This window comes from Emys orbicularis, chromosome 2, assembly GCF_028017835.1.
Source record: "Emys orbicularis isolate rEmyOrb1 chromosome 2, rEmyOrb1.hap1, whole genome shotgun sequence".
In the NCBI taxonomy this organism is placed as follows: Eukaryota; Metazoa; Chordata; order Testudines; family Emydidae; genus Emys; species Emys orbicularis.
Genome location: NC_088684.1, coordinates 86,025,971 through 86,037,838, shown reverse-complemented (window position 1 = coordinate 86,037,838; position 11,868 = coordinate 86,025,971). Strand labels below are relative to the sequence as shown.

General features: G+C 38.5%; 1 protein-coding gene across 1 annotated transcript; it reads right to left on the bottom strand.

Moving 5' to 3' along the window:
* Positions 1-393: 393 nt before the first annotated feature.
* On the bottom strand, positions 394-11,337 carry TGIF1 (TGFB induced factor homeobox 1). Its single transcript, XM_065399619.1, has 3 exons — positions 11,274-11,337; positions 3,008-3,234; positions 394-1,415 (listed from the first exon to the last, which is right to left on the bottom strand). Exons 1-3 carry the CDS (start codon positions 11,287-11,289, stop codon positions 852-854), a joined length of 807 nt encoding a protein of 268 aa, XP_065255691.1. The 5' UTR covers positions 11,290-11,337; the 3' UTR covers positions 394-851.
* Positions 11,338-11,868: the final 531 nt, after the last annotated feature.

The window sequence follows — 11,868 nt, the reverse complement described above, 5'->3', positions numbered from 1 at the left end:
GAATGTTCTCCACTGAGCTGTCATGTACATCAACTCAGCAATATTTAAGGAATGAGGCTGGGATTTTTAAGGGATTTCTAAGGCAGAGAGGTGCCCAAATCTCACTGAAAGTCAATGGGAGTTGGGCACATAACTCCCTTTGGCTCCTTTGAAAAGCTCAGCCCAAGAGGACACTGTCAGGTAGCTCTGGTCCACCTCATCCCTGTAAACGTCCTTTTTACAACAACTTTGTAATTTGCATGTGCAGGTCTCTGATCGACACAGAGAGAAGACATTATTTTCAAGCTCATGCTGGCTTCTTTCTATTTCGGTTATATTTGGAGCATAACTTGGTGTCCCCTGTGACGCTCCTGTTCAACAAAACACACTGTATGCGTCCATTTTTAAAGAAAATATTTTATTACATCGTGGAAAAAAAGCATAATCATCTAGGTTCATATTGTTTAAAAAAACTGAACATTTGTTTGAGACAGCATGTCGGTATATTCTGTTCCACACGGGAATGATAAGAAGTCTACATCATTACTAGATATTGCACAGTCTGAAAGAAACAAAAACAAAAATCACATGATCTTGGGAACCATCTCACATTATGAAAAACCTACTAAGAAACATAAAAACAAACAAACAAACAAAAACACCCTTTGTTTCTACAGTAGCTTTAAGTTTATAATTCTTGGAATGACCATATTTCACTGAAGACCACCTCAGTGACAGGAAGCTTCATTTCAGCAATCCCTTGTGCAAATAAGATTAATAATAATAATAAAAAATGCAGTTAGTCTTTTGATATCACATGGGCAGCAATAATCACATATGTGTTAAATTCCTGCCTGAAAAAAAAGGGGGGATTAGGCCATAAGTTTTGCCTGCAACTCCATCTCTGCTGCCCTTTTGAGTGCAACATCCACCAGAAGCTGAAATCCACTAAAATCTTGGTTGAGGTCTGGTGGGGTAGGAGGAGGAGTGTTGAAAAGGCCACTTTGTGCATTTGTACCAGGTCCCAGTTTAGAAGCATCCTCGTGGTATTCAAGAGTGTTGTCTGTGAATCTGCTAGCTGATGTCTGCTGCAGGTCGGTGGTCGGGCCTACACCAGCTGGCTGGCACAAAAGGAAAGGGGCATCTTTCAATGCAGTTACAGTGGTATGGCAAATCACTGAAGGTCGAGCCAAAACAGATCCTGGGGAAGAAGGTTTAGAAGAGGCAGCCTTGTTTAGTCCTGTGGTACCAGAAAGAAATGAGTTCTCTTCCAACAGTGGAATGTAGTTTTTTGTGCCTGTGGAAGACTCCACTGGGCTGCCTTCAGAAATCTTGGTCCCTCTTCGTGAGATAGTGAATTGATTTGGATCCTTGCCATCCTTCCTCAGCATGTCAGGTAAAAGCCTGCGGCGTGCATTGATAAACCAGTTGCAGACCTGGGAACATAATGATATCTTAATTTCTACCTTCATTCACTTCCGCACTACATGCCATTAGATCTTTCAGTTAGATTAACGAATCCCTCCAAGCAGTTTCCTTAACTCTACAACAAAAGAGACTGTTCGACAAGTTCTGACACACCTAGTAAAAACCTTTCTCTTCTTTCTTCTTCTACCCCCAACTCTTCTCTCCATTGCAAAAAAAAAAAAAAAAAGACTGCTAGCCTGAAGTGAAAGGTTTAGCTTTTAACTCTGAACATATATTAACCTATTACCTATTGTTCTCTGCATTTAGGTTAATTAACAACAGGAAAACCTTTTCTCTCTGAAAAGAGCCACTCCTCCCACAAACAGTTACTGATTTTTCCTGCTCAACTGACTGTGTCAACAGACATAACATGAATTACCTCATTGAAATGCATCCTTGTTTAAATATCAAGCCAGTTTCCTGGGCAATAGCAGATGACTTAACGTCTTTTTTTTTTTTTTTAAGTATTTCTATATAAAGTAGTTTTTCCTTACGATGTTATATTAAAGAAATTTTACTTAACTAATTGCAACATTTATATCAAAATACTGATCTATAAAGATAAAAAATTAAAATTTACCACTAATAGTAATACTTTGCAATTCTAGATGACCTTCCATCCAAAGATTTTAAAATACACAAACATTCATGCCCTAAAGGCTTGTCTACACTATCACTTTTGTTGGTATAACTTATGTCGCTCAGGGTTGTGAAAAAATAGCCCCGAGTGATGTAAGTTACACCAACAGATGCACCAGTGTGGACAGCGCTCTGCTGGCGGGAGAGCAGCTACAGAAGCGATTTTACAGCAGTGCAGCTGCCTCAGTACAGCTGTGCCACTGTAAACTCGCTAGTGTAGACAAGCCCTAAAGACTCTCAGCTTTCCTGTGAGGTTACCCATACTACAATGGAGGAAGGAGAGGCACAGAAAGGCTATGTGCCATGCCCTGAGTCACACATGTTTCAGTGGCAGAGTCTAGAACAGAACCCAAATCTCCTGACTCACCATTCCCAAATAAGGGCTTCATCCTGCAAACACTCATGCATATGAATAGCTTTACCCATGTGACTTGTCCCACTAACTTTATGAATCATGAAGACTCATATAAATAAAAGTTACATATACTCAAGTGTTTGTAGGATTAGGCACAAAGTCACCATTTTAATAGTGTAAAGAAAATTATACTGCTAATACATGTGCTTATCACCCTGATCACTTTGCTTATATGCAAAGACTAATGCACATGCTTAACTTTATGCACTGTTTGTAGACCCACTGAAGTCACTTTAGCCACAATGTGCAAAATTAAGCATGTGCATAAGACAATACAGTATCAGGGACATCATCTGTAAGCTTGTATTTGTACACTACCTAGAACAACAGGGTCCTGGGTCCTAATCCTAGTCAGTGCCTTTGGGTGCTATCACAACACAAACAATAACAACATATAAAGAAAATTACATCTGTAGTATGAACATTTTTAGAGAGACTAGAAAGTGGGTAACTTCAGAAGCGAAAACAAAGGCTCATTTTTATTTTAATCGGAGCTTTTAAAAATACCTGTAGTGTAGAAAGGTGTGTTTGTCGGGACAATAGTGCTTTTTCTTGCTCTGATGGATAGGCATTGTATCGGTGCTCATACAGCCAGTCCCGAAGAATCTGCACTGACTCCTTGGGCAGGTTACCACGTCTCCTCCGTTTGCCTGAGGCAGTGGAAGAGGAAAGATCCAGTGGGACATCCATGGTGTCATCCTCCTCCGTCTCACTGCCAGATATTGCAGCTACACCTACAGTAATAAAAAGGTGAGAATAGTCACTTCAATTCAATACACTTCTTATTTGCAGCATTTTTCACTTCAACACTTTTTTCTCTCTCTCTCTATATATATATATGCTTCCTAACGTAAACATATATAATTATATATAAATATATAAATTATTTTTTAATTTATGAAACATTAAACAAGTGGACAATTCCTTGCCAGCTCAGATGTTGTGAGCCTTTATTGTGAGTCAAACCAGGCCTCATGTTTAGAGGATGTGTACTGTAACAAAAGTAGCACCAACTACCTATTCCTAGGGGATACTTCTCCACACAACCTCATTTACTGGTTCCCTTAGCAACCTTTTATTTGGTCATATGCAGTAAGTAACTTCCATCTGATGCCAATATCATGCCAAATGTTGGTCAGCAAAGGGTGCTACTGTGGTATGCCTCCAACAATCTTTTTTCTTCAAGGCTGTTTCATGGCTAGGCAAAAAGCCAATAGACAAGAATTTCAAAACATACACCCAACCTAAACCTTGGCTGTATTGAATTACAATTTAACATGCTGGTGCGTCTCCTTCTGATTAAGGATAGCTTTATAGGTTTAAAATGTTAACAGCGCTTTCCAGAACGACTAATAAAAATGAATAGCACAGGAAAAGAACAGAAAGCAAGTTGTGGCTGGTTCTTCTAAAGTGACACAAAATTCACTCACTGAGGAAAAAGTGTACAGCAAGGTAACAGTAAGTGCCTAAATAGTACCACAAGGTAGTATAGAATTGCTATCATTTATTTTTCTGGAGAACATGCCACACTTCAACTTTGTCCTGATTACTTATGCTTTGAACCTTATAGTTTTCCTCACACTTCAAGTAGTACTTATTCAGATTCTGACATATGTTTACAGCAAGAATTCTAGATTTACAGTTTTACTGCACATTTTTCTCCCATAGAGAAGGAATTTATTTCAATCTCATTTAGTCTCTGTCTTCTATAATTAATTCAGTAAACCATATTACTAATAATTTGGAACTACAATATGTGAACAATCAAATAAATACTTCATATTCTGTGGCTGAACAACAGTCTGCAATTCGGCTCTTCAGCAAAGTGTACAGTGTGACTGAGGAAACAAAACAAATAGCACTGAAATCCATAAAGGAAACTTTGCTTTGGCTTTAAGTACTTTAATCCCACCAGAAATTTTAGGAATCTTACAAACCATATATAAATCTAAATCACTGATACCATTAGATTCAATTAGCACAGTTCAGAAGCTTTTTTGATTCACAATAGGTTTGCTTTCAAAAGCATTTTCTAGAAATTACAAAAGGAAAATGAGGCCCTAAATCACTTTTAAGTTAGTTTGAACATCCATTTTTATTTAAAAAAGAAAAGAAACGTGCCTATTTATAAAAGCAAGCAAAGTTAAAAATCAGGCAGAAAGGCTTCATATGGGCAGCTGTCCAAATTTCAAAACTACACCGCTACCTCGATATAACGTGACCCAATATAACACAAATTGGGATATAACGCAGTAAAGCAGTGCTCCCAGGGGGCGGGGCTGTGCACTCCAGTGGATCAAAGCAAGTTCAATATAACGCGGTTTCACCTATAACGCGGTAAGATTTTTTGGCTCCCGAGGACAGCGTTATATCGAGGTAGAGGTGTAATACTTAAACTAAACTAGAAAAAAATCAGTTCTATTAAAATGGAAGCTATGCCTGTGAAAAGATACAACTATGAAACTCTACATTTATGACAGGTTTCAGAGTAGCAGCCGTGTTAGTCTGTATCCGCAAAAATAACAGGAGTACTTGTGGCACCTTAGAGACTAACAAATTTATTAGAGCATAAGCTTTCGTGGGCTACAACCCACTTCTTCGGATGCATATAGAGTGAACCATATGGCTCTATATGCATCCGAAGAAGTGGGTTGTAGCCCACGAAAGCTTATGCTCTAATAAATTTGTTAGTCTCTAAGGTGCCACAAGTACTCCTGTTATTTCTACATTTATGTTCATACTTAAAGATTTAATGGGAATTGATGTTAGACCCAAAAGAGAGAGAACTAATTGTGAGTTTTTGCATAGTAGTTTCACAGATACCTATGAAATGCACAAATGTGGTGTGACAGAGTTGAGCATTTGATAAGTTTTGCCTTATCTCTATTCATGAACAAATCACAGTATTCTTGAATTTGTCATTTGCAATTATTCAGATTTATCCAGGGAATTTTTTGTTAATACTCTGTGAATATTCACAATTCAGTCTGTGGTGGTTACTTAAGTAACTTGTGTGGTATTGTTTCTGTTCCCTGGATGGATGATTTATGTAACTAACCAACACTCTGAATGTTACAGTTGAATATACAATTCATACTATGATGATTAGTTACATAAGTTATCCAGTCAGGGTACAAAAACAATGACATGCAATTTAAATAACCAACTCAAGGTAAATTCTGAATTGTATATTTGATTTAGTTCTTAGTGCATGTATGTGGTATTTTCAAGTGGGGGGGGGGGGGGGGGAATCTATCAGGACCCTAATAGCTTCACATTAAAATATTATTTTGCTTGAAAAGTTATGATGGCTCTACACAGCAGCTCACTAATTGCAAAGTAGACTTATGACTAGCTAAAACTAGTTTACAAAATTCAGAGAAAGATATAGCACAATCCCATGGCTTAAAGTTGAAGCTAGACAAATTCAGACTGGAAATAAGGCGTTTTTAAATGTCTAACAGTGAGTATTAACCACTGGAGCAATTTACCAAGGGTTGGGGTGGATTCTCCATCCCTGACAATTTTTAAATCAAGATTGGATGCTTTTCTAAAAGATCTGCTCTAGGAATTATTTTGGGGGAAGTTTTATGGCCTATGCTATACAGAAGGTCTGACTTGGAATCTATGAATTTACCTAATGTTCCAAACATTTCTATTTTTGCTTGTGGTAGATTAAAAATGTTGTCGCACTGATTTTTTAAAGAGGATAATAAAATGTTAGGCTACAGAGACAGTTATCAAAACAGAGACCTTGGGAGACAGGTAAAGAAGGAGCTGAAAGCACAGCAATGGTGTAAAGCAGGAACAAAAGAGGAGCAATCAGTGTGCCTACTCACAGGAGTAAATTTACATTCATAAGTGCAGTTATATAGAAATCATTTGAGATTAAACTCTCAAGGTTTAGTAAACATTCCATGCAAAGCTTCTTTCTAAACAGTAAGACCAGAGTTCTGCTTTGATAACAAAGATTTAGGTTTGGAACTGTTGTTCTTTACCCACTGCTAAAATTTGACATAAAGATTTATTAAAAGAAAAAAACCACACCAAAAATATTTGTTGAAAATGCAATCTTTCTGAGATCATATTTCTTTTTTTAAAAAAAATTAATAAAACAAAGTTTCCCTTCAAACTGTAAGTTTCCTAACTGTAACGCAGTAATAAAAAAAATAAATGAAACAACACGGAGTCTGCCCTTTGATCTGCTTACTTAGTGTGACATGTTCCCTCAATTTTATGACACAAAACAGGTTTTGGTTAAACAGGAACAAACGGCATTGCAATTTCTCATTTAAATAAAAGAGCAGCAGACCTCTGAACCTTTAACAAACATCTCCAACGGCATGTGCAGAAGCTGTAGCAACAGGAAGTTAAGGCTGTAGATCTCATACAACCTCAGCTGATACTCTACGAGAGCAGAAGCCACGTTGTTGCTGTCAAAACCTGTGTTTTCATTAGAACATCCATGCTGATTGCAACTCAGCTTTGTTTTTTCTTCTTGTTAGTAATCAGACTATATGCTGTTGGTTTCCTCTTTAGTAGGGCACAGCTGAAAGGCTTCCCACCGAGGCTCCATGTCTGGACCATTTACTGTTATTTATACCCCAGAATAAGGACTTGTCTACATGCAGAATACTTCCATCTTATTTTAAGTTGTGATTTTAAAACTGATTCTGTTATACTGGTATAAAAAGCTTTGTGGACACTTATTTCTGTTTAAATCAGGCTTTTACAAGTTAGCTTCAGTTGATTATATGTTTAAACTGAAATAAACCCCTCTTAAACTGATGCAAGAATGTCTACAGAGTGTTTTGCACTACTTAAACTGAACGGGTGCACGTTTGTATGTAAACAGGGCCTAAGACACAAGAAGTGACCCTGTCTCTAATTCTATAAGCTTTACTCAGATAAGCAGTCCTTATTCATACAAAAATAGTTTCACTGATTTCAGTGAGGACTACTCCTAAAGGTTGATAAGTTTTGCCTTATCTCTATTCATGAACAAATCACAGTATTCTTGAAGGATCAGCAGCCCCCTCCCCCCCTTTTATATAATGTGAATTGATTTACCTGCACCCAGCTTCTAGTCTGGCAGCATGTAGAGAATTTAACATACTGTGTTACATCACATCACAGGCCAAAGAGTTCCTAGGTCCCTTTCTTGTTCACTGCTAGGGAGATCATGCCTTGAACACTGCATAAAATTCTGAGCACCTCAATACCTGGATGATACTAAATAACGGGAAAGAATTCAGTTAAAGCTTCCTGGCTTAAAAGCCTGGAGGGATAAATCTGATGAGGAAAAAAATAATTATGTGCATAGTTTTTTCAAAATGATAACTAAAGGTGATATGGAAAAAACTATCAGTACTTATAAGGTATGAACACCAAGAAGGAGAAAGAATTATTTGGGATAGATTGGGGCCTTAACTTGGAGAAATGGAATGAAGTTAAGTTAAGCAAATTAAAATTTGGGCTGAATATCAGGAAAAATATACTATTGTATTGTAGCAGAGCTTCCCAAGAGAACTGGTAGAAACCAATTGTTTGAATCACTTGAAACTGAATGAGTATACTGCAAGGCACAGTCTCCTTTGGCAGAAGGAATAGATTAGATCACCTCATGGATAATCTAGCTTCATTTTTCTGTTTCTGTGAATTTCTTTGGTTGGGTTGTACATGTATATATCTAGATAATATTTCCAATCTAAAAAAACCCCAATCTTCCTGTAATTGACTTCACTAGGACTACACATAGTCATATGCATAATCTTCAACAGGGCTATATCTTTGCAGGACTGGAGACTACAAGTGTAGTCTATAGGGCTAGCCTACCTACCTGCTTATATGTCTTCTCTTATGGGTTATTTGTTTTATCATAATAGCATTATAAATTTGTATTAAGAGTATTTTTGGCTGTAATGCAAGGCCACATCCTGTATGCTGAGCTAATGCAAGTTAGCATACATCTGTTTGAGACTGTTAGCCTAGATAGGTGATGATTACATATATATGTATGTATGTGACCTTTAACATAGATAAGTGAGGATGGTTAAGAGCAAGATAGTATAGGTAGGGGCAACCTAGTTCATATAGTCTTCAAACTTAACAGGTACACCACAAAGAACACAGAAATAACTGGCTAGGCCAGAAATAACAGATAGTGTGAATATGTCATTAATATGTACAAACATACCAGCCTATAGAGTAAGTGTACCCTGATATTTTTTGTGGGTGAGGAAATTAAGTTTGGACATGGAAGGAGGGCACATGAGAGAGCTGCAGTGTGACTGCTGTAAGAGCTACATTTCATTATTATTATTTAAGAAATAAACTTTTGCCATCCATGGAAGAGGTTTCAGAGATTTAACTTAAGATATACCAATTTGGAAAGGAACTTTAGTTAAAGGTTTGTGAATTTTTTAAAAAAAATAACCATGTTAAATAGTATTTATAATTAACCAGATCAGACACAGGAGCTATGGGGATGTGTAAGGGAATTTTCCATTGCAGATAATTAGAAAAGTTTTCCTTTTCCTTTAAATGTGATTTTACAAGTAGAACCACCAGTTTTCTTTCCTCTGCATTGCTTTGAGATTTACTGGTTCCACAAAGTAGGCAAACTTGGCTGTACTATAGAAAACAAATTTTAATATTTTTTTTTAGACTACAAGAAAGAAATCTGAAATCAGGTCATGCTCTGAAACTTAAGTATCAAAATACAGGCCACAAATGCAAACTGCAAGCCCAAACTTTAATTAAAAAGGAAACAACAAAAATCATTGTCCTAACTTCTTTGAAAAGTTTCCATGCATCTGTGAGCTTCTTCTCACTTCCTAATTTCTGCCACATGAACTCTAAACCAATGGTCTTCTGTCTCAAAGGTTTGCCTTCCAATATGCCGCCTTTCATTGTTTCAGTGCAGAACTCCCAAATCACAAGGCAGATTACACACAGAGAGAAAGACATAGGCAGACATGGTAACCTCGTCAGCATTTTTCACACATATTTAGTTTGGAGTTGGAAGTGTGTGAAGTTGGTATTTAGACAACCAGTAGCTGCCCTCCGGGAGAGGAATCTGAACAATGGAAGCAGCAGCAGACAGGAAACCAACTCATCACCACTACTGTGCAAATAGGGAGCACAGGAATGTTCTAAAAATAACTAGTCTAAATAATTCAGTAAAACCATATACCTCCAATAACCTTAACAATCTGAACAAATCTACAAAAATGGGAAAATCTAGAGTCAAGGCTGTAACTGTCTCTAGGTACAGAGGGCTGGGCTTGGTATGCAACACGTGTTATCTAAAATCACTCCAGTTAGGAGAACACTGAAATATTTGGCGGGGGAGGGGGGGTATATAAATACAAAGTTTCGGTTTGAACTCTGAATTCCTTGCTTTTTTGAGAGTGTAAACAGGACCCGCACTGACTTGTCTAAACTTTGCCTTTGCGGCTTAATTTCCTTTGTGTGTTTTGTTTTAAATCAGTATAGTCCAAGATTACTTATGAGAACTACAAACTATATTAGAGCGTATCTTAAATTATACAGCAAGAATTCAGAAGGTGCTTAATAGGTGTATAAAAACACATACTCTAATGGCTCCAGGAACATTAACAACGAAGTAGATTTCTGGACCCTTGAACCACAAGAGCGTGTAGTAGGAAAAACAACACTGCTCTAGAGTAGTAAACATGCGCAGTACTCCTTTTTTTTAACCCTCAGTATCTTGGATATTTTAAAGGTCTTTAAATATCAAAAATCATTAATCTACATTACTGATTAGCCACTTAAAAATGGGGAGCTGGGGAACTGACGAGGAAACAAACATCCGAAATCTTTTTTTTTAAACAGCAGTAACGTTTTAAAAATGTTTTCCGATTCTTTGCAGCCACGTTTTAGTTTTCAAGATACTTAGAGGACTACAGATGGAAATATCGACAATCCCATGATTATAAAGTCTGTCCAAGTGGTAATTACGTAAGTAACACCAATGAAAAGTTTTCCAAACGTCTTTTTTGCTGCTTCCCCGCCACGTGGTGGGTAAGTTTTTAAATCACTTTACTTTTAGTCTTCAAAAAAGAAGAAGAAGAAGAACTCTTTGATAAAAAGGCAGGAGATAGATCTGCAGATCGATTAAAAAAATCTCACTTTAAATTCTCCGACAGCCCCCCACTTTTGTCCCCTTTTCCCATGCTAACTCGCAAACAAAGAGCTCCTGCCACCCCGTTGTTCTGGCTGCATTGCTCAGAGAGTTGTATTTGGGTTGGGATTTGCTTTTTAAAGTTGTGAAAACAATTCCAGTCCCGTCCTTGGGGACCGGACTGGAGAAATTAGAGTGAAGAGAGAGAGGGAGGAGGAAAGGGGGAAGAAAAGGGCTGTTTTAAAAAGCGAAAATAAAACTTTGTTGGGGACAAAGCAGGCAGTTGACCAGGTTTTTGACAGGGAGCCAAGCAGCATGGAGAGAAAGCAGCGTCCAAACAGCCCCTCATGTTTTGTCTGGAAGTGAAACATTATCAACTGCCATTTCAGACATGAGCTCAACAAAGAGGAAAAGGACCAGATTAGAAAGAAAAAAAGGAGGGTGAGAGAAGAAAACCGGTTCCACTTTATTTAATAAGCCAAATCAAACTACAGTGAAGTTTAAACCACACGCCTGTTATTTCCATATGGCGAAAGCAACATGCTTTCCACTTTCCCGTCCAGGTTTAGCAACAGCACGCTGAGGAATCACTCTGTCTCTCTCACACTCACACGCACCCCTCCCTACCTTTTTTACTTTTCATCGTGGTCTCGAGCACCGGACTGCACCAGCTGGCAAGGCTTGCTACCCAACGGGCACCCCACGTACAAATAAAGTTGCCTTTTCTTGCTTGCGGAGCAATCTTCGCTTTGCAACTTGGAAGGCGGGCAGAGGGCTCCCTTCCCAGCCGTAGCTGCTACCCAGGGCGCTTCAATGGGCTATGTGTTGTGTCACGGCGAGCTGACAGCTTCCTTCTGCCTGGGATGTTTGGTCCGGATTTGGTGCTTTCCCTCCTCTTCTTTCTTTGTTCTTTTTCCCCCCCCTCTCCGGTGCTGGGCCCCAGCTTGTCAACGTGAGAAAAGGCACCAGGGGGAAAGGTACCCTCCGCCCACCTTTCAGCAATGAGTGAGAGAGTAACTGAGAGCAATAGACGCTTTGCCTCCTCCTCCTCCTCTCTGGCTGCGGAGACGGTTGTCAGCAGAGGGGAGGGAGAGGGATACTCACTCACACACACACAACAGAGCGTGTGATGTGACAGTGCAGGGCAGGCAGAGCCTCCGCGCCTTCTGGTTCCTGCCTTTCTTCCCAGCCAGGCGTTTGATCATTAAACTAGGAAGGGGGA